Source organism: Phacochoerus africanus, chromosome 7, assembly GCF_016906955.1.
Source record: "Phacochoerus africanus isolate WHEZ1 chromosome 7, ROS_Pafr_v1, whole genome shotgun sequence".
Classification (NCBI taxonomy): Eukaryota; Metazoa; Chordata; class Mammalia; order Artiodactyla; family Suidae; genus Phacochoerus; species Phacochoerus africanus.
In genome coordinates this window covers 102,527,272-102,551,398 of record NC_062550.1, presented here as the reverse complement: position 1 = coordinate 102,551,398, position 24,127 = coordinate 102,527,272, and the positions used below count along the sequence as shown (strand labels likewise).

Below are 24,127 nucleotides of genomic sequence, written 5' to 3'. Positions count from 1 at the left end.
TTCATTTGTGCCTTATATTAGATTCCTGATATAAGTGACATCATATGGTATTTGTCTTTCTCTTTCTAACTCATTTCACTCAGTATGAGAGTCTCTGGTTCTATCCGGGTTGCTGCAAATGGCATTATGTCATTCTTTTTTATGGCTGAGTAGTATTCCACATCTTCCTATATATACCACATCTTCCTAATCCAATCATCTGTCAATGGACATATGGGTTGTTTCCATGTCTCAGCTATTGTGAATACAGCTGCAATGAACATGCAGGTGCATGTGTCTTTTTTAAGGAAAGTTTTGTCCAGTTATATGCCCAGGAGTGGGACTGCTGGGTCATATGGTAGTTCTATGTATAGATTTCTAAGGTACCTCCATACTGTTCTCTATAGTGGCTGTACCACTATACATTCCCCCCAACAGTGCAGGAGGGTTCCCTTTTCTCCACACCCCCTCCAGCACTTGTTATTTGTGGACTTATTAATGATGTGAGGTGGTATCTCATGGTAGTTTTGATGTGCATTTCTCTAATAATCAGGGATGTTGAGCATTTTTCCATGTGCTTGTTGGCCATCTGTATATCTTCTTTGGAGAAATGTCTGTTCAGGTCTTTTGCCCATTTTCCATTGGGTGGTTGGCTTTTTGGCTGTTGAGTTGTATAAGTTGCTGGTATATTCTAGAGATTAAGCTCTTGTCAGTTGCATCATTCAAAACTATTTTCTCCCATTCTGTCAGTTGTCTTTTTGTTTTCCTTTGCTGTGCAAAACCTTGTCAGTTTGATTAGGTCCCATGGGTTTATTTTTGTTTTTATTTCTGTTTCTTTGGGAGACTGACCTGAGAAACCATTTGTAAGGTTGATGTCAGAGAATGTTTTGCCTGTGTCCTCTTCCAGGATTTGTTGGTGTCTTGTCTTATATTTAAGTCTTTAAGCCATTTTGAGTTTATTTTTATGCATGGTGTGAGGGTGTGTTCTAGTTTCACTGATAGGCTAGGATTATTAACTGCAAGTCACTTATTCCTAAGCTTTTCTCCTCATGCATAAAATGAGTATTCTAACTGCTAGTATGAATTAGAAGGGAGAAATATGAAGCTTTTACTTTGGCAGGGCCAAAGCAAGTACTTGTTCTTGTATTGTTTGCTGCCTAAACTTTCTTCAGTTGCCTTTTAAAACACATTTCAATTCATCTATGATCATTTTCTTGCATTTTTGGTTTTGCATCTTGATTTTATTAGCACTTCTATAGGCTGTTTTGGTGTTAAGGTTAACCTTACAACTAGAACACACATTGTATCTACATATTCCCTCTAAAAAATTGAGCAACGTATGTAGCAGAAACATTTTTAAAGGTCAGCCATGGATTATTACTGGTCTTCTTTTTTCCTTTAATTCAATAGATAAGCCCCAGGCAAAGTGAAATGAACTTGATGGCCACTGTTTCCCAAACTCGAAAACACTTTTCTGTGGGTGAGACGGTATAATTTTCACCCGAGCTGGAGACTTGGAAAGTTTGCGATTGTTCACTAACGACAGGTTAGCCGTGTGCTAAGGTTAGGTTGTTCAGGATCTGAATGGCAGTTTTACCACTTTGCACATTTCTAATTGTGTCTGGTTGATGTGGCCATGCCCCTTCTCAGTTGTCTCATCTGTCAAATCCAGGTAATTAAGGATGTTCCCTAATAAAAAAATATGAGATGCATATATTAAGCAGTTAATACAGAGACTGGAAATAATGTATCATCTTGCAATCATAATTTAAAAAGTTGGTACAGGTTGAATGAGGGTGATGTGTTAAGACTCCTTGTGGGAGTAAGGGAGAAAATATTCTTCGTGCCCAAAGGTATGGAAATTGAGTGGGTGCAAGTAAGTCAGACATTTGCTCCCGGTAGCTTGCTATCCTAATGCGTAATAAATATTCAATAAATGTGATTGCCATCACTGTTATCACCGAGGTGTCATGAATGGTTACATGAAGTTTTTGGAAGTCGTAATGAATAGTATCTAAGTAGGCGAGTTATTTCCATTTTTCGTATACTTGCCAAGATGCATTATTGCATTATATTTCTTATTTAGAGCTCTTTGATATTTCCCCACCTCCCAAGTTTTATAAAGTAATAAGTAGTTTATGAGTTCTTACTGAACAAAATGGGCCAACCTACGTAGTTAGCAAATTCATAATATCTCATTTCTTTTTTTCATTAATGTAAAATTTTTATTTTAGTTGATTTGCAGTGCTGTGCCAATTTCAAAATGAGTTTTAATAAAGATGGATTTCTGACTTGGAAAAAAAATACTGCACTTTCTGAAATGATTTTCAGACATCAACCCCTTAAATATAAGGATGTGAATCTCAAAAGCACTGTGGAATTAAGGTTCTCCTGCACTCTCTTTCTGTACAGATGACCTCCTGGTACCATTCTACGAATTAGTGGAATTTTTTATATAAATGAAAAGTAGGAGCCATATTAAATGCAATGATTGCAGAACTTCTTTTCTGGCTGCACCCGTACGTAACATGTGGACGTTCCCAGGCCAGGGACTGAACCTGCACCACTGCAGCAATCTAAGCTGCTGCAATGACAGCACTAGGTCTTTAATGCTGCACCGCAATGGAACTCCACTGCAGCACTTCTAAGAAGTGGTCTATGAGCACTTGAAGACCCAAAGTAGAATTTCAGATTATTTCCAAACAGAATCTTTAATGCAGACCCATCTTTCAGCTCTAACTCTGAACTTAATCCATGTGTTTTTTACTGGCTTTAGAATCCACTTAGAGATAGTTCATTTGGTTTATCATTAATTGCTTTAAATTTTTTAATATCAGGGATTCTGCATCCTTTCTGTTATATAAATCATGTGTGGTATTGTTTGAGTATGAGGAAACTGTTCACTTTCCCTAATGAAAATACTCTTTGCTTTATCTAGAAATATTTATTAGTTCAACATGGCAAAAAGAAAATTGTCTGACAGTGTTTCACTTATTATAAGGTATTATAATAAAAACAATGTAATTATTACAGAAACATAAAAAAATTTAGGTCCATGCCTAATCCCACTTCTCTAAGAACTGTGAATATTTTGTGCATCTTATTCTAGTCTTTGGCCTTTGCTTCAGGTATTTCTTGCATCTCACCCTGAGCATTTGATTAGATCTAACCAAATTCTTAAATGGAAACATGCTTTAAGCTTTAGGAAAAACATTTTTTTCAAGCTATCAATTTTTATGATAATATAATCTCAGGACTGGCCTCAGAACTAGAAATACCTAGACGTGTTTGAGTGACACGTTCATTTTTGTGCATGTTACATATTACTTGTCACCAATGTTTTTTACCAAGCACCCATGCAGAGGGCACTCAAAAGGTCAGGAGACACAAATCAGTTCAATTCATCAAACATATTTGTATTGACAGCACTGTGCTAATGCGAAGAGAATTTGATTAAAATAAAAGGAAGCTAGCTCTTCCTTTGAAACAAAGATGTATGACGATTGTGGCTAATACATTCAGGAAAAGCCTCGTATTACTCCTCTAAATGGAAAAAGCCATCATAATTATTATTTCAGCTATAAAAGCCTGCTTGAAAAATAGTGCAGGTTACTAGTCTGTTGCCTGGTCTCAGAAACTGAGTAGCTTCTACACTGCAGTATTTATTATAACTACGATGTTTCACTTAAATACACAAATTATCTTGAAATATGGTTACCCTATCAGGTGAGTATTCCTCTATACTATAAGCATATAACGGAGGAGGGGGATCATAATAAGCAGGCAACTGATATACTTTTGGTTTTATTTCCAATTTTCATTCTTTTGCTTGGCTGTTCATGAAATGCTATTTGGTCAGTAAAATTTGCATAAGTTGAAGCTAATGGCTAATGGCTGAAAGGCCTTAGACTAACTTTGCACATGGTGATGGGTGAGTTAAATAACTGTCCTGGGAGTTCCCGTCGTGGCGCAGTGGTTAACGAATCCAACTAGGAACCATGAGGTTACGGGTTCAGTCCCTGCCCTTGCTCAGTGGGTTAAGGATCCGGCGTTGCCGTGAGCTGTGGTGTAGGTTGCAGACACGGCTCGGATCCTGCGTTACTGTGACTCTGGCGCAGGCCAGTGGCTACAGCTCCGATTCGACCCCTAGCCTGGGAACCTGCATATGCCGTGGCAGCAGCCCAAGAAATAGCAAAAAAAGACAAAAAAAATAAAAATAAAAATAACTGTCCTATATCTACTGGATTTTCCAACTGAAACTGATAAATTGTAGTTACTTTTTAAAATATAAACACTAATAATTTCTGAAAAGAACTCACATCTGGCTCCAATGCTTAATCCCAGATATTTTTAACTTCTTCCTTTTATCTGACTTTCTCAATGTTAGGATATACAATCCCTACTATTAAACATTTTAAAGCAATTGATGATAAGCCACATTCGACTCTCGCTGTCCACCTTAGAGGGTAGAAGCTTAAACTTCTTTTGTCTATGTCCTGCATAATACTCTTCAATTAGCAGTTCTTCTAGAGATAACTGAGTTTCCAAAACACAAGTTTTCTCATCTGTGAAGTGGAAAATGATGATGGCTTTTGGGGAAGCAAAGGAAACAGTGAATGCGGGTACGTGCCGCAGAATCTAGAAATGCATGGAGGGTGGACGTGACGATGTGAGGTTGTGGGAACTATTCCTGCAAAGCTGTGTCCTCAGGTGGATTTTCGCAATTCTCTCGCCAGGCGAAGCGTACATGCGATTAAGCAAGCTCCCCGAGGCTGAGCACTGGTACATGGAGTCTCTGAGATCCAAGACGGACCACATCCCTGCTCATCTCACCTACGGAAAACTGCTGGCACTCACAGTGAGTGATTAGCTCCCCGCCCCCCTTGAATGTGACGTGTATCCTTGACGTAACTTAAGTGAAAGGTGTACATGGAGAACCCCAAAGGCCTGATTGTATGGGGCACTTGTCAAATAACAGTACGTCTATAAAGACGATGTTCTGGAAGCCAGTGTTAACCCCAGCTTGGCTGTAATGTGGAATTAAGTCTGCATCTTTCCAAATAGCCAGCTCTAGATGAGGCAGGGCATGTGTGTCCATCGTACCACCTAGAATCTTCTATGAAATGGAAATCATTGTGTAAGAGGAGGAGAGCCGTCCTTTGGCCACCCTCCATGTGACAGGCTCTCCTGGCCATAGTTCTGTGAAAGCAGTGTTAGTTTGAAGCATAAGAAATCATTGATACTCTACCATTGTGACTTATAAAAATTGTAATATTATGTTTTTCAAAGAGGTAGTACTGTTTTTATTCTACAAACTAGGGAATTGGTCAAAATATTTAAGTAACTTTTCCTGAGCTCACCCAGCCAATAAATGGTACAATTAGCCTTCAATCCTAATCTGAATCTATTATCTGTATTATTTTAGTTATATCCCTTAAACTCTCTCCAATATTAATAAAAGCAAATGAATGCTAACAAAGCATAGAGCAAAGAGTCAGGAAAGTGATTCCTAAATGAATTCATGGAAAGGTATCTTATAATTATTTAAAAGGAAGAATATTTCTGTTTCCCACAGAAAATGATAGGCTAAACACTTAAAAGTTTTATGTATCCATTTTAACATGCCACTAAAAGCTATTAAATAGATTATATGGGTCGACTATGTGACCAGAAAATATCTCACTTAAAAATAGCTAGATATGCTTAATAAAATATAACAGAAATGCTGTTAATATGTACCTGAGCTCAAACAGTAGTGAGAGAATTTCCCAGGGGTGGAAAAGAAGCAATAACTAAGCAATAACAGAACAATAAACAGACCGCTGATCCCGAAGCTGGTTTGGGGTAGATTATCAGTTGTAACAACCTGTGGGAAGGGTTTGTTGCTTGTTTGTTTTCATTCTTGCTGGAATAAAAGACAAAGCTTTGGACCAACAGAAGGCCAGGAGTTAGATGTCTAAATAAGGTAGGAAAGTTCATATCAACAGTGACAGAATAATGTAGAAAAATTCACATACTGGTTCAAGAGGGCAGCATGAAGCTTTGCCTTTCTCAGCGTGGAATCTGAAATCTTTGCAGAGAAGTTGGCACCATCGCCCTCTCTTTACCAGGCTTTGGGTTTTGAATTTACTTTACTTGAATCATCAGGGAATTCCTAGGGCAAGAAATTGGTCAGTCCCCTAAAAACTCTTCCTGAAGACGTGACTGAGCATGTCCTTTGAAAGAACACGGTTCAATCTAGAAGGAGTTACTGAGTGGGATGCGCGAAGAATGGGGAACAAAGAAATGGTGAGTATGTAGGTAATTTACTGAATAAAATATGAAGAAGGAATAACCTCACGAGAACAATCATAATGGAAGGGGAAGTGAAAATTTAAGTGGATTTTTGGAAGTCAGAAAGTCGAAAGAGGTGTTACAACTCCTCGGTCAAAGGAGAGCAAACCACCATCTGAAGGGACTTTGGAACAGAATCGCAATGCGAAGAAATCGGGGGATTCAGGACTTGGAGGCACCTGGCATGGACGACGATGAGCTGAGAAGTGTGAACAGTTCTGACCTACGTACGGGACAGTCAGGCCTCTCCCCAGGTGCCCAGTGCTGGCAAGCAGGCACTCCCTTCCAGGTCAGGGGAAAGGAGGCTTACAGGGGTGGAGCACTGGAATAAGAGAGCTCCATGACGGGGGCAGAGGGGAGCTGGGCACCAGCACACGTGGGATGCAGGGGGTGCTGCAGAGAGTTCTGATTGAGTGTCCTCCAGGAGAACACTCAGACTGTGAATGCCGCTGCCCCAGACACCACGGGCAGAACACAGCAATATAGTGTTTCTACCGCCTCGGCAACACACCCCTCTCCCCTCCTCCCCAAGACATGGTGGAATTCTCATCGGGAGAAACTGTATCACTGTAGGAAAAAGATTTTCATAGACTACATTTGGAGGTCCCTAGAAATGACTAGCTTCTCAACATACAAAAGTGAACCTTTCCAGGCTAGAAAGTACATTTATGCCTAAGGAATTCAATCAGCTTCAGTGAACTCCCCTTTTAAATAACAGTGGATGACCAAGGGTCTACAGTCATGTGGGGACAGCCTCAAATACACAAGACTGGAACTGGAGTAAATGATTAGCAGAAAGACTGGAGGAAAGAGAAGGGGAAAAAAAAAAAAGATGACCTTAGAGATAGTTCACATAGCATTTTGTAGCAATTAAAAAATGATGGGGAGTTCCCGTCGTGGCGCAGTGGTTAACGAATCCGACTAGGAACCATGAGATTGCGGGTTCGGTCCCTGCTCTTGCTCAGTGGGTTAACGATCCGGCGTTGCCGTGAGCTGTGGTGTAGGTTGCAGACACGGCTCGGATCCCGTGTTGCTGTGGCTCTGGCGTAGGCCGGCAGCTACAGCTCCGATTCGACCCCTAGCCTGGGAACCTCCATATGCCGCGAGAGCGGCCCAAGAAATAGCAAAAAAAAAGACGAAAAAAAATAATAATGGGAAAACAGTTTTCATTTGAAGGATGGGAGAATAACGGTGAGGAAACGTTTTCATACACAAACCAAAAGATGAAACGAAACTGATGAAAGAAGGAATGAGAGAAATTTATATGGAGGCTCAACAGAGAAGGAACAGAGAAGGGCAAAGAATGTTACTCACTTGGAGGTTAAAAGTTGCTATTTTTAGCCATTTATAGTGTCCTAATATGTCTCGTTTCATCAGTTAGAAAAAATTGTTTTATCTTAGGAAAACCCTTTCCATTTCTTATTCTGATTGGATGCGAACTCACATAGCTTCACGTGAGAACAGAGTTCATATAAACCTCTTGCCTCTACTGACTTTGACAGGTTATTAGGGAATTCCATTGGAAACATGTTTCGTAAATTGATCAGGAAGGTCTATAAAAGTTTCAGATTTATCACCCCCCCAAAAAAAGTCATTTTGAAAAGAAAAAGAAGTTGAATGTTGAAATGTACCTAGACTATGACATGACTTCAGATGGAAAAACCACATGTCCTTTCTCCCCCCCTTTCTTTTTTTCAAGCCTAAATCTTTTAAGTTTCCTGTACCAAAAATATGATTTTACAGGCTGCTTTATTTTTTAGAAGGCATTTTTAAAAACAAGATTTAGCAGTTTTAATTTACTGAAACATATGGAAGGGAAGGAAAGACACAAGTATTACAATCCAGATTTTAATTCCCCGTCACCAACAGAACTTTTATAGTTTCCGACTTGCTGATTAGCTGAAATACAAACCCTATTATGGAATGGCTTGAAATCACAGTGCCAAAAACCCCACAACCATACTTAACCGTTTCTTTTTGAATTATGAGATTTGGCAAGTTTCTGATCCCAGTGGATTGCCTTTTGTCTAATTCTGGGTTTCTCGGCCTGGTAATATGCCATTGACTTCAGATGGAATTGGTGAGGTAGAAAATGCCACACATTGTGACTTGAATGCTTTAAATATAAAGTATTATAAAATGGAATTGGCTATTCCTCTCAAGAGAAGAGAAGAGAAATGGAATGGTATTTTTACTGTTGCATCAAAACTGACCAAAGGTAAAATATTTAAAACTGACATGCAGCTAAATGAGACTGAGAGGGTAGAGTAGGATTTCCATACAAAGAATTGTATTTTCGTAAGACACGATAGGCAAAAAAAAATAATTATTGATGCTTTTACTATAGCCAGTGAAACAATTCACTCTGAACCACCTTTTTTGAACAAATTTTTCTTTAAGAATTTGTAGTATTGCTAATATTTAGAAAAGTTCAAAGAGATTTAGAGTTTCTCAGAATGCTTTGACAAATTCCATAGATCAAATCCTTTTTCATTCCTCTGACAAAAATGTCCCTTTCCTCTCTCTGCCTCATCAAATTTTATTTCCTGGTGTGATGTCTTGCCTGAGTCTTTCAAGCATTAGTTTTCGCTTGCTCTGCACTAACATGGCACTGGTTTCAGTATCTCTATAATAGGACTTCTCAGATCAAATGGCAGATATAAATCTATGTCTTCTGACCCTAGACGTTGTGCAGAGACTAAGTCTTTATTTCTCTTTTCATCCCTTTGGTATATGGCATTTCACTGTCTAGGTAACTATCCCCGGGCCATCATTGTGCATCTCCCTTTTGAAGTTATATAAGGGCTGGGCAAGTCTTTTTTTCCAGTTTTATTGAGATATAACTGACAGCACTCTGTAAGTTTACGGTAGAGGGTACCAGACTTTTTAAATATTTTTGTTTCCCTGGCCTAATTCTCATTTCCTCATTAGCCTCTTCATTTTGCCAACACATGTACGGAGATTTATTAACCCATGCTAGGCTTTGCTCTAACTCCCAGTTATATGTACGGAATAAATGAATGAGAGAGGCATGACTATCGAGTGGACACAGCGTCACATTCCAAGGTCCTGGAAGAGGAGTGGATACAGGAAGGGTGTACATCTCCCGAGTGCCTGTGATGGACAGGTGTTCGTTCAGGAAGCTCTGTCATGAGTACTTTCCTCTTTTTATCGAGGAGGAAACTGAGCTTCAAGGATTTGAGGAGTATCCCCAAGAACAACAAACAGTAGAATTGGGTACACCTCCAAGGATTTCTGAATTAAGCCTCATTTGTTTTCACTCTATGGTACATAATTTTTTGTGGAGTTTTCCTCCACTTTTATGCCTGATTAAATATTCTAAAGGGAAGCTAGCATGCCTCCCTCCTCATTTTTTATAATTTATTTTTAGACATTATGTCTACATATTAGTTTGGTGTGAATGGGTTAAGCACATTTTTATTATTAGGCATTGTAGGTTATGAACTTAAGATTTCTGGTTTGGGTTCCATTACAAACCCAAATGCAAATGTTCCAGGGAACCCTAGGGAGTAGTTAGTTCTGCTTGAGGGTCACTGGTAGCCTCCGTGTTTAAATGTAGTTGGATCTGGGTGACATCTCTTTAGAATATACGGAGCTTTCATACCAGTGGCATGTCCAGTTAAAATACTGAACACAAGCTCTCTTTAAAATTGTGATTTATTCCTTGTTTGAACTTTGTTACCGAGGGCGAATGCCGTGAATTTAAAACTGGGCTGCGTTAGGAGAGAAAGGAAGGAGTCACATTTCCATTATTGCAGCGTTTCAGACGGTTTTACAGTTGTTTCGAAACCTGTGTGTGTTCTCTGGTTGTGTGCACATCCTTACTTTGATTTTTTATGCTCTGCTTGGCTCTCCTTTCTTTTGGTCCTGTTCGGCTGATTTAAGCCAACTATTTTGCCATTTTTGTGAGCTAGTAAAATTAATATGGACTTAAATTGTAGTAAAAGCAACTTGGCCGTGAGCTTCTTTTTCAGATTTAGGTTAGTAAGAGAGAAGGAAGGATACGGGAGACTCTGACAGTAATTCTTGATACGGCAAACCTTTATTTTGGCTACTGAATGGAAGCACGGAGCCAGACTTCTGTGTCTAGCCAAAGTTAATTGGGCTGCATAAAACTCCAGTTGTGAAAGTACTTGGAGTTCCATGGAAAAGTTCCATACCCCAGGCTGAAATGGCGTAGTCTCTCTGGACATGCAGGGCTGTGTGTTTCCTTGGGCCTTGGGTAATAATTACTGCTATTTGGAGGTGAGATTATGTCTCTGTTTGGTCTTCTTGAAAGTTCTTCCCACTGTACGTGTTGACTACTCTTGAGGTCCCTTTGTTTTATTTTCGTCACTGAACAGCCGTGTTTCGAGCAGAGGCACCAAGGAGCAAAAACATGTCCCTGCTCCTCTGGCTGAATGACCAGGATGGACATTCGCTGTAGAAGGTGCAAAAGTGATGTGGTGCAAAGAGAAAATGTATATCACTTATATCATGCGATTGAAATACGGAATGAAATATCGAAGAAAATTCAATACGGTATTCACCTAAGCACTTTATATGAAGTTGCCTCATCTAAACATTGTAGTACTTTTACTCTGAAGCATAATGAATCTGATAGTTCATTGTTTTAGAAATTGTCTCCTCACTTCAAGATGTGCAGTTTTTTGCAGAGTTCCCACTGTGGCCCAGTGGGTTAAGAACCCGACATGGTGTCCATGAGGATGCAGGTTCAATCTTGCTCAGTGGGTTAAGGATCCAATGTTGCAACAAGTTGCAGCATAGGTCGCAGATGCCGCTCAGATCCCATATTGCTGTGGTTGTCGTGTAGGTGGGTAGCAGCAGCTCTGATTCGCCCCCTAGCCTGGAAACTTCCATATGCTGCAGGAGCAGCCATTAAAATAAATAAATGCATTCTGATATATATAGAATCAATCGTTTAAAAAAAATTGAGGTACAATTGTAGAACGAATCTGAAAATTGCTATACTTGTTACTGCTAAGTGACTCAGGCAGGAATCTAAATATCTCCAAAGTATCCCAGACTTTTATGCTGCTTTTGTATGTCAGTTACTTAAAGTCATTTTAGAGATATTTTCTTTTGCCAGATATACTCAGGAATAATAAAATCAAAATACTCAAATTCTCAGTTACTAAAGGTCACATAAAGTAATTCTAGCTGCTTTATATCTACTTATATGTGATGCTATGTTTGGAAAGAAATGCTAGCTTTTTATTTGGGGATAAGTAAGATCATACGGCTCTGAAACTAACTTAACATTTCATTGTTATTTTGTTGGTTTCTGTATTTGGTCTGTAGTTAACACTTAGTGCAATTTTAAAAACTTCAAAAATCCCCCAGGGAGTTCCCTTCATGGTTAATGAATCTGACTAGTATCCGTGAGCACACAGGTTCAATCCCTGGCCTTGCTCAGTGGGTTGAGGATCTGGCGTTTGCTTTGAGCTGTGGTGTAGGTTGCAGATGTGGCTCAGATCTCATGTTGCTGTGGCTCTGGCGTAGGCCAGCAGCTGTAACTTCGAAAAGCACCCCTAGCCTGGGAACTTCCATACGCTCTAGGTGCACCCCCCAAAAAAAAAAATCCCCCAGGACTCTGATATCCTATGTTACTGGAGGAATGTTGATGGAGAAGTGATTGTGTCCCTTAAAAGTAGCTTGACCTTCTTGAAGGACTCAAACTGCAATCGTTTATAAAAACCCGTATTTGACATACATTTTCCACATCTGAGCTGTGTGCCATGTTCTGTAGTAAACAGTCGTGCTACCTAGACCGGTGGGCTCTTGCTTTGGCCTCAGGCAGGCCTCAGTGCGTTCTACTGAGGAGAAGTCCTAACCCTCATCTACGGCAGCTTCCGCGGTGGGCACCCTGCTTCAGCCTGGCGGAGATGGCTTTGTTTCAGAAAGGACCATTACTCAGCTTATTTTCTTTTTAATTTTTGGTATAGGCATGGGATTCCACACCTGTGTTTACCTTTAAAAAAGGTAGCACAGATTGCCTATTTTCAAAGGCAATCCCTCTCCTGCCAAGTGCTCGGACCAACACTTCACCAAAAAAGGTTGCCTTTCTTTCCCTGATGCATTTGGTTATAGATATAGATGTAAGTACACACACACACACACACACACACACACACACACTCACACACACGGGCTTGTATAGAAAGGAAGCCATATCTGTTCAAAGACTTAAGAGTTTTCGTTTTTGCAATCTTATAAATAGGTTCAAAACCAACCTAACCATGAAGCTGTTCACAGCATTTTGGTTATTTCCCTTTATATTTATCCACATGGCATTTGAGGCTCTGAACCTCAGCCTCCTGAGGCATGAAGTCCACCCAATTGTAGATTGCGTCATTAGTTTTTTATTAAAATTAAACTTCTTCCAAACAACAGTTAATTCTGAGTTCAACATTTTTTTTTCCTTCCAAGTCCTGCGCTTCTAGGACCATTTGAACTCCTCATTCATTTCTGGACACAAGTCCTTGTCTGTTGTTTTCCTATCTCACAAAGAATGAAATAGTACACATAGCGTGGCCCCTTCCCTTGCCTCTTCAGTGATCTCACAACAATCACAGTACTGCCTAGATTAGCTCTTTATCACGCCATGAACGAGGCTTTTTTGAAAATGCTATTCTAATAGCTCCTCCCGTAATCCCGGAATCTGGGTACTTACTCTACAGATGCAGAAGCTGGAGTTCACGGAGTTTCAGACCTGTGTCCAAAGCCTATTGCATCACACTTGGTTTTTCTGAAAGCTGTACTATTTACATCGCTCTCTAACCTTTTGTTTCTTGTGATAAAACTTGTATATATGGTGCCTTGTATGCATAAAGGCCTAACATCAAAATGCATAAAAATTTTATTTATGTATTTATTTATTTATTTTTACGGCTGCACCTGTGCCGTATCGAAATTCTTTGGCCAGAGGTCAAGCTGGAGCTGCCACTGAGGCCTATACCACAGCCACGGCAACACGGGCTGGATCTGAGCCCATCTGAGACCTACACCTCAGCTTGTGGCAAAGCCAGATCCTTAACCCACTAAGCAATGCTAGGGATCAAACCCACATCTTCACAGAAACCACATTATGTCCTTAACCTACCCAGGCACAACGGGAACTTCCAAAATTTATTTTTAAAGAATATCTTCGTTCAGTTTTGAGATTTTCTTATAATACAGTTCTGAAATGAGAAAACAACCTTTGTATATATCATTAAATTAAAAAAAATTTAGTGTAGCTAGCTCTAAAAAGGATTTAGATAGCTATATAGTTGAAGTAACAAGGAAGTAGTAATAGTGAAGTGTAAAGTAGAATTTGTAACGTGAATATGGCGCAGATCCTTCGTATTTTGAATTTTGAAGGATACGTGATACTCCCAACTGAAGCAGAGGTGAGTGGCCGCTGACCTTTACCTGCTTAACTTTTAACCGGGAGACACTGAGTTGAAGCAGAGCACCTGAGCACATCCCTGCCTGCAAATTTATTTCTTTTCACAGCCAAATTCTTTCAAAAGTCTTAAAATTGCAGGGCAGGTTTATTATTGAGTTATAATTGTTGCTCTTCGTCAAAAGTGACAGGATGGAAGACATTCTTGAACCTCTCCTATAACTCAGTGTGCCTTAGTTTTTTGTTTTTGTTTTTGTCTTTTTGCCTTTTCCAGGGCCACTCCTGCAGCATAGGGAGGTTCCCAGGCTAGGGGTCCAATCGGAGCTGGAGCTGCTGCCGGCCTACCCAGAGCCACAGCAACTCGGGATCTGAGCCGCGTCTGCAACCTACACCCCAGCTCACGGCAACGCCGGATCCTTCACCCACTGAGCAAGGGCAGGGATCGAACCCGCAACCTCATGCTCCCTCGTCGGATTCGTGAACCACTGCGCCTCAGGGTGCCTTGTAATCATGATACTTTCCGTGGAAGATGGGAACACGCGGGAGGATTCACCCTTAAATAGAGCCCTTTGGTCCGTTTGATATTAGGGACGTTCGTCGCGTGGCTTTGGGTGTAAGATGGGCACTGGCCATTGAATCATGTTTTATAATGTCCCGTAATGAAGAAATAGGTAGAAGAGCTGATAGATATAATAGTCCTTCTGGGAAGTGTTTGCCCCTGAGAAAAGGAACTTGAAGACACTGTCTAGTGTAAAGTTTGCTCTATTTCTCCCTTGGCGGGATGGAACAATAGCTAGAAGAAGAATGGACTTTCCATCTGCTCGAATCAGAAGTTTGCTCACTTTAAGCAGAAAATTACTCATCAGGAGACTTTAGATTTAAGATATCTTTGCATATCTTAAAGGAATTACCTCAGCAGGGATACAGGATGGAGTTGAAATCTATCACCTCCGCTCAATAGATTTTTTTTCTGAAGGGGCCTATTTTCCGTTCTTCCACACAGGATGCACATGCTCCCCAAGTGGCCATTTCTTTCCCCACCCTGTTTCCACTTTGTTAGTTAGTGACCAGAGACAAATTATCTTTTGTTTTCCAGTTCCTGAAGCGGAAATAGTGTTTGGTCCTTGCAGCCTTTAACACCTTTTCCTGACATACCTGTGCTTAGGCTGATGCTGAGGTTCTCCAGTGAGGGTCTGTCAGAGGAAGTCCTGGAGACTTTGTTTGAGCCTCTTCCTTTGCCTGGAATACGCTCACTGTCCCATTTAGCAGTCTGAGTCATAATAAGTTTTTTGAAAAGTGTTATCGTACGAATTTGTTGTTGTGACAAATATTTCAAGCATATAGCAAAAAAGATAATATTGTGACAGATCCCCATGCATTTTTAACTCAAAACAAAGGGTAAGATTTTGTGGCATTTACATTAGACACTTGAGAAATGAATGTGTTAATAAACTCTTTCTTTTACAATAGTTTTAGCTTGAGAGTGACTGCAAAGTTAATACAGAGAGTTCCTACACATGCATTAGTGGGGTACAGTTGTCATGCTTAATGAGGCAATATTGATATGTTGTTGTTAAATAGAGTCCTTATTTTATTCAGGAATCTTCTGGCTTTCCCTTTTGTCCTTCTGTTGTTCCAGAATCCCATCTCAGACTCTGGGAGCCTGTTTACGACAGCACATTCCATTTAGTTGTCTTTTCTCGTTAGGCTCCGCTAGGCTATGGCAGTTGCTCAGGCTCCACTTGTTTTGATGACCTTGACAGTTTTGAGGAGTACTTGTCATGTATTTTGTAGAATAATCCTCCGTTGGTGTTTGGGCAGTGTCTTGTCATGATGAGACGAAGGTTAAGGGTTTGGAGGAGAAAGACCATGGAGATAAATTGCCCTGCTCATCTCGTCATATCACGATAATAGATTACCAATGTGACGGATCGCCGTTTATGTTACCTTTGATAACCTGGCTTGTGATAGTTCTGGTCATATTTCTCCTTTGTGTAAAAAGCTTCTCTTTCCCCTGCCTTTTATATTGACGTCTTCACATCATTACATGGAACCTACACTTGAGGAATGGGAAGTTACGCCACCTCTCCTTTGGGACAATTTTCTCCATCATTGCGATTCTTCCGTATGGGAGCTTTATCTCTTCTCCCCAGTTATTTATTCAAAATCTTATGCATATGCGTTTGGACTCAGGGATATTTCATTTATACACTGGGTTATGACACATACTACTTTTGTGCTCAAATTGGTTCCTATTGCCCAGTTTCAAACAGCAGGGGTTCTTACACAGGCTTCTTGGTCCCTTTGACACTCCTCCATCAGTGTGTGTGTGTGTGTGTGTGTGTGTGTATGTTTCCTTTGGGCACTTTCTTACTTTTTGTCACTGTAACACACTCCAAGCTCACCGTATATATTTCCTGCCCAAGTCCTAGAATCAAACATTTTCCAAGGAACCGTGGCTCTTTTTATTGAAAATTGATTTGAAATCAAGATCTGGGTATGCTGTTTGCTACCACGTTGCTGTTGTTTTACTTTCTCTCAGATGCCTGAAAGGCGATACATATCTCCTAGGTGACAGGGAAAGGCGATACATGTCTGCATACTAACCAATGTATGTACACATAGCTGCAATATATATTCTGTATGTAACTGCCTGCATATTAAACTAAATATCAGTTCATACCAATGTCTCCAACTCTAATCCATTCTCATATGTATCTTCTCAGCCTCCTCCCCTTGTTTATCAGTAACTTCTGATTCCAACAGAGAAACCTGTCCATCAGCCACACATTTTCTTAGTTGTTCATGTTCCAGTCTTCATGTATAGGGTTGTTGTTTTCATTTGGTTCTTTTATTTCTGTTTTTATTTTGGCCACACCTGTGGCACGTGGACGTTCCCAAGCCAGGGATCAAATCTGAGACACAGCTGCGACCGGAGCCACTGCAGAGACAGCACCAGATCCTTAAACCACTGCACCACAGCAGGAACTCTGTTCGCGTATAGTTTTAGAATTGTATCCCCAAGGGAAGAAGTGTCATCAACTAGAGGCCTATTCTTATGTCTAGTTTAATTTTCCGTCTGTCTTGCAGACTCCACTCATCTCCAAACTTAAACAGATCATCACCTCACTCCCCGCCCCATTCAGTGAGCTCGTTTCACTCATTCGTCATATATTGTGGTACCTCTGTCACATTGTGGATTACATCCTTGTACCCCCCGGCCCCCCAAATGTCCCTCTTTATCTGTAATACTTTTCCTTGCTCGGAAGTCTTCTTTGTCTGAAATTAGTATTCCAGCTTTCTTTTGATTAGTGTTAGCATGATTTATCTATACGCATCCCTTTGCTTTACATATCAGACTCTTTAAAGTGGATTTCTTGTAGACAACAGGTAGTTGGGCCTTTTATTATTATTATTATTATTCAGTCTAACATTCTCTACCTTTTAATTGGTATATTAGACTATTTACATTTAGAGTGATTATTGATATATTTGATTTAATGTCAGCCAGGATTGTATATGTTTTCTATTTGCTGCCAGAGTTTATTTCATTTTTTTCCAATGCTATATTTTTACTGTAATAAAAAAAAAAGTAACATAAGATTTTCCATCATAACCGTTGCCAAGTAAGCAATAGAATAGTGTTAACTATGTGTACATTGTTATGTGACGTATCTCCAGAACTTTTTCATCTTGCAAAACTGAAACTCTATACCCATTGAACAATAGCTCCTCTATCCTTCTCCTTTCAGTCCTTGGCAGCCACTATTCTATCTTCTGTTCTAAGAGTTTGACTGCTTTAGATAGACACTTTAGGTACTTTTCCTGTTGGTGAAATGATTCAACCTTTGTCTTTTGTAACTGGTTTATTTCACTTAGCTTAATGTCCCCAAGATTCATCCATGTTATAGCACATAACAGAATTCCCTTCTTTTGAGGGCTGTATAATATTCCATTGTTCTACATACCACATTTTCCTTATTCATTCATTCATTATGAATGAATGGGCATTTAGGTTACTTCTACCTCTTAGCTATTGTGAATAATACTGCAATGAACATGGGTGTACAAATAGCATGTCAAGATCCTGTTTTCAGTTCTTTCGGATACATACCCCAAAGTGAGATTGCTGATCATGTGGTGTTCTATTTTTAATTTTGAGGGGAACTATTTTCCATGACACTATAGCATTTTACAGTCCCACCAAGAGTATACAAGGGTTCCCCTTTCTCCATATCCTCACCAACACTTTTTATTTTCTATTGTCGGGTTTTTTTGTTTGTTTTTTGTTTTTTTGTTTTTATCTTTTTTTTTTTTTTTAGGGCTGCGCCTACTGCATATGGAGGTTCCCAGTCTAGGGGTTGAATCAGAGCTATTGCTGCCGGCCTATGCCACAGCCACAGCAACACTAGTTCCGAGCTGTGTCTGCAACCTACACCACAGCTCACAGCAATGCCAGATCCTTAACCCCCAGGAATCGCACCTGCAACCTCATGGCTCCTAGTCAGGTTTGTTTCCACTGCGCACGACGGGAACTCCTTGTTTTGTTTTTAATAGTAGCCATACAACAGATGTGAGATGATATATCTTTATGATTTCAACTTCCATTTCTGCAGTAACCAGTGTTATTGCACATCTTTTCATATGCTTCTTAGATATTTGTATATCCTCTTCAGAGAAATATCTATTCAAGGTATTTAATCATTTAAAAAATCTGATTATTGTTCTGTGGATGTTTTATAGTTCTTTATATATTCTTTTTTTTCTAATTTTTTTACTATAGTTGATTTAAAATGTCCTGCCAATTTCTGCTGCACAGAAAAGCAATCCAGTCATACATATACACATATTCTGTTTCTTAAAATATTCTCCATCATGTTCTATTACAACTGATTGTGTACAGTGTCCTGTGCTATAGATCAGGACCTCATCATTTATCCACTCCCAATGCAATAGTTTGCAATTACTAATCCCAAACTCCCAGTAGAGCCCACTCCCTCCCCATCCCCCCTGGCAACCACACATCTGTTCTCTATGTCCATGAGTTTGTTTCTATTCTGTAGATAAGTTCATTTTTGTATACACTAGATTCCAGATATAAGTGATATCACATGGTGTTGCCTTTCTCTTTCTGACTTACGTCACTTAGCATGAGAGTCTCTAGTTCCATCCATATTCCTGCAATGGCATCATTTGGTTTGTTTATGGCTAAGTAGGATTCCACTGAGTATATGTAGCAGATATTCTTTTTTATTTATAGCTATCTTTTTATTTATTTATTTTGTTGTTGTTATTTCCCCAACACAATTTACCCAACTCTTTGTCAGATAATATGGTTTGCAGATATATTTGACCCTTGAACAGTTCAGCTCTGAACTTTGGGGATCCTCTTATACACAGATACTGTTTAACTGTAAGTATTACAGTACTACATGGTCTGTGGTTGGTTGAATCTGCAGTTATGGAGGTTCCTTGGATACAGAGGGAAGACCGTAATTACATGCAGATTACCCCTGAGTTGAGTTGTTCAAACTCACCTGAAGTTTCTTCCATTCCATAGACTGCCTTTTCATTTTGTTAATTTTTTACCTTGTTGTACAGAAGGTTTAAGTTTGATGTAGTTCCATTTGTCTATTTTTACTTTTGTTGCCTGTTCTTTTGGGGTCATATCCAAGAAATTATTGTGAAATCCACTGTCATAAAGTGTTTCCCTTTTGTTTTGTTCTAGGGGTTTTATAGTTTGAGAACATACGTTTAGTCTTTAATGCATTTTGAGTTTTGTTTGTTTGGATTTCTGTTTTTTTCTGGTGTGATAGAAAGGTTCCGCTTCATTGTTGTCACAAGGATATCCAGTTTTCCCAGCACTATTTGTTGAAGAAGCTATCCTTTCCCCATTGCATAGCCTTGATAATATACATAAAGGTTTATTTCTAAGCTCTCAAATTTGTTTCATTGGTCTATATGTCTGTTTTTAATGCCAGTACCACACTGTTGTGATTATTAATTATATAATTAATTATAATATTAACAAACAATATGTTTTAAAATCAAGAAGTATGATGCTTCCAGCTTTGTTTTTTCTTTTTTTTTTCTCAAAATTATTTTGATTATTTGAGATTCTTTTAGATTTTGTATGAATTTTAGGAAGTTTTTTAAAATTTCTGCAAAAAATGCCATTTGGGTTTTGGTCAGAATTGCATTGAATCTGTAGACTGCATTGGATGGTTATAGCCATTTTAACACTATTATCTTCCCCTTCATGAACATGGAATATCTTTTCACATGTGTCTTCTTCAATTTGTCTCATCATATTTTTAAATTTTTCAGTGTCCAAGGCCTTCACATCCTAGATTAAATTTATTCTAAGCAATTTTTTAATCTTGTTGTAAATGGGACTTTTTTCAAAACATTTGCTTTTCAGATTATGTACTGTTACTATAGAGAAAAGCATTGTTTTTTGTGTGGTGACTTTATATCCTTCAATTTAGCTGAATTTGTTTATTCTCACAGTTTTTGGTTGGATTCTTTGCATTTTCTACATATTATATCATGTTGTCTGCAAACAAGGTAATTTTACTTTATTCCTTCCAACTGGATGCCTTTTATTTATTTTTCTTGCCTAATTGCTCTGGTGAAGACTTCCAGGACTATGTTAAATGAAAGTGATGAGTCTTCTTCCTGATCTTAGAGGAAAACTTTCAGGTTTTAACTTTGGGGAATGATACTAGCTGTGGGTTTTTCATATACAGCTTTTATTTCTTATGTTGATGTAGTTCCTTCTATTACTAGTGTCTTGAGTGTTTTTATCATGAAAGGGTATTGAATTTTGTTGAATTTTCTGCATCAGTTGAGATGATCATATGAATTCCCTCAGTGTTCATTTGTCCAAAAAGTCTATATTTCGACTTCACTTTCTAAGGGTAATTTTGCTGGATATAAAATTCTATTTTTATAATTTATTATTTTTTTTCCTCTCAAAATTTTGAATGTTTTACTCTACTCTCTTCTTTCTTACTGGTTTCTGATAAGTCTAGTGTAGTTCTTAACCTTGTTTCTCCATAGATAAGATATTTTCCCCCCTTCTGACTTTGGTTTCCTTCAGTTTGGCTATATTATGCCAAGGCTTATTATTTTTGGAATTTATCTGCCCAAGTATTCTCTGAGTTTTCTGAATCTATGGCTCGATAATAATTTTGGAAAGTTTCCCATCATTATTACTTTATTTTAATTAAAAAAAAATTTTTTTTTTCTTTTTAGGGCCACCCTCGCAGCACATGGAGGTTCCTGGGCTAGGGGCCTAAACAGAGCTACAGCTGCCTGCCTATGCCACAGCCACAGCAACACAGGATCCAAGCCACATCTGTGACCTACACCACAGCTCACAGCAAAGCCAGATCCTTAACCTACTGAGCAAGGACAGGGATCGAATCCACAACCTCATGGTTCCTAGTTGGATTTGTTTCCACTGCGCCACAATGGGAATGCCTCATTATTACTTAAAATATTTCTTCTGCTCTCTTGTCCTTTTTCCTCTTTTGATCATCTAGTTGCTCACATGTTAAATATTTTGAAACTTTTCCGCAGTTCCTGCATGTTCTGTACATTTCATTCACTTTCTCCTTACGTTTCAGTTTAGGAAGTTTGTATTGACCTATCTTCAAACTCATTGATTTTTTTTTCCCTTGGTCATGCTGAGTCTTCTGATGATCCCATCAAATGCATTCCTCATTTCTGTTATAATTTCTAGCAATTTCTTTTAATGCCTTCTTCGAATCTCCCTCCGCTTGCATTACATATTTGTGCTTGCATGTTGTCTACTTTTTCTGTTAGAGGCCTTAACCTATAAATCATTGTTATTTTAAGATCTCTTTCTGAGAATTCCAACATCTGTTTCATATTTCAACATTTTCGTATGGTTCTGATGCTAACTTGGTCTTTTCGGACGGTGCTTCTCTTCCCTTTTGTCATGCCTTGTACTTTTTTGTTGGATGTTGACTATGTTGAATTCGTAGTAGGAATTTAAATTATTAGTCCTCTAATATGAGGATGTACGTTAATCCAGCTGGGAGTTCAGCATTGTTTGGTGTTTGTTGTAGCTGTTGGTGCTAGTGGCTTCGAATTTCTCTAGTGTCCTTGTTTTTGTATCCTCTCTTGGTGTTAATCTTTCCTTAATGCTCTTTCTCAGAGAGACTGTGTGTCTTGGTGGTGTTTCAGGTGTGCTTCAGTAGTCCCATGCTAGAGCCCTGTTTTGGTGTTAAGGTGTGGTGGAGGGGGAATGTTCTGTAATTTTTCAGTTAGATCTTAGACTTGATTCAGCCTGTGTCTCTGTCCCATGACCTTCACAAGGTTTTCTGCTTGTATATCTACTCCCCCTTACCCCCTGAGGTCAGGCAAAAAGGCTAGAGGAGGACACCTCTAGCCCTTTGGCGACAGCTCTGGGAAAAGGCTCTCATAGTCTTTCACCTTGGAGAGTAAGGCCTTTGTTGCGGAGAAACCTCTGGGTATATTCCACAAGGATTACTCTGCTTCCACCGCCCCTACCAGGATAGGATCTTTTTGGCTCTTGCCTGTGAGACCTGGCTGGGTTCTTGGAAGTAAAGACCATGAGACAGTGGACTCTACCCCCACCCCCTCCACCGCCACCAAAGACGGTGGCCTTCGGGAGTTTCTCACTCTCAACCTAGTCCACAGTCAGCCTCCAGCAGGTTATCAAAATCACCACTCCGAGCGTGCCTACTGGTTTATGGCCCCATGGGCTTCTGCATCAGATAGGCAGTTCTTGGCTAGGACTCTCTCTCTGTTCTCTTTCTTCAGCTCAGTCTGTGTCGAAATATATTGGGAATTGCAAGTGCGCGTGGGATGTGTTATATATTTTTGTTTTCCCGTGGCTCAGAGCGTAATGTATTGCATGTCGTTAATGCTCAGTAGTTATTTTCTTAGCATTTGAAAGGTACAGAAACAGATATTTAGAAAAATATATTGGATCTCGTGGCTTTCTCCCCTTCCTTATTAGCATGCCATCACCTTAGAGAGGTTGCGTCTGTATGAACACTGGCTTAAGATTGCATGGTTTGTTCTACCACTTGTTCGCTCAGTGATCTGGGTCACGCTATTTCACGTCTCCGTATCTCATTCTACGTGGTGCATAGTGAAGGCAAACTTATTTCCTTCTTGATGGGGTCCAGAAGTTAAGTGAGTGTAAATGTAAAAATATTTAGAACATTCTTGCCTGGTATGTGTGTTGTAAGGACTCAAAAAAATAAATGTTAGCCATTAACGATAAGAACAATATCATGATTCTTATTCAGTAAAATCGTTATGTCCTTGGGAGGCATTGTTTATTATTTGGCCATAGCCTTCTCCTTAAACCTCATCTGCCATTATGCCCCATTAAATTAAACTTATAATGGCTCTCTAAGTATGTTAAGAAAGAATCTATTCATTCTTTGTCTTTCCCAAGCATGCTGCTGCCTTGACCTAGAATATCTTCTTCTTGCCTCTCCACTTGGCAAAGCCTGACCCATCCATTCAGGCTCATCTTTAACACTTCACTTCATAAAATAGGGACTGCTTCTTCCAGGCAGCCTTAGTGCCTCTCTTCCACGGTTCTTCTTGCATGTGAGTATCTGTGATATCTGAATACCAATATATTATTACTCTTGTGGGGGTTTTTGTTTGTTTGTTTTAGGTTGTGAGCGTGGAGACCCTATCTCCTCATTGCTGTGACTAGCTTGGTGCTTAGCACATAGTTATTCCACATATATATATATTGAATATATGTAAGATTGGCCCGATTCGCATAAAAGTTTTCTGTCAGGACATAGCACTGACACATCACTACCCTTCCCCACTGGCTTAATTTTTCTGTTATCTGTGCTCTCATGAAAGTAGCTACATCATCTTCCATTACTATTAAGCTGGTTTTTTCATATCTGTCTTCCTCACCAGTTAGAGAGCAGCTCAGTCTTACTCATTTTTTTCAGATGCCAAGAAGGGCTTGTATGGCAATAACTATTTGTTAAACAAACTATTTCAGTGTTGCAAGATGGAAGGAGGGAGTGAGAAAAAGGAACAGTAAAATGTGAAAGAATAAATGGCAAAGGAGTTTATGCAAGTAATTAGGAGAAAAAAATGATGTTTTAGGTAGTGTCAAGTAAATCAAAAATGTGAGAACTTACTTGTTGTTCTGTTGGTTAAAAATGTCAAATTCCCATCAAAAAGGAAGTGAAGGAGTTTCCATCATAGCTCAGTGGTTTACAAACCCAACTAGCATTCATGAGGACACGGGTTCGATCCCTGGCCTCGTTCAGTGGGTTAAGGATCTGGCATTGCTGTGAGCTGTGGTGTAGGTCACAGATGCAGCTCGGATCCCATGTTGTTGTAGCTGTGGCGTCAGCCGGCAGCTAC

The 24,127-nt window shown here is 39.4% G+C and overlaps 1 protein-coding gene across 5 annotated transcripts in view; it reads left to right on the top strand.

The window, feature by feature from the left end:
* The window catches only part of TMTC2 (transmembrane O-mannosyltransferase targeting cadherins 2), a 415,894-nt gene that overhangs the window by 273,301 nt on the left and 118,466 nt on the right, over positions 1–24,127 (top strand). For all 5 annotated transcript variants that reach the window (XM_047788345.1, XM_047788343.1, XM_047788342.1 and 2 more), the window contains exon 8: positions 4,716–4,837. In XM_047788345.1, the coding sequence (XP_047644301.1) occupies positions 4,716–4,837 (122 nt within the window). The remainder of the gene's footprint in view (positions 1–4,715; positions 4,838–24,127) is intronic.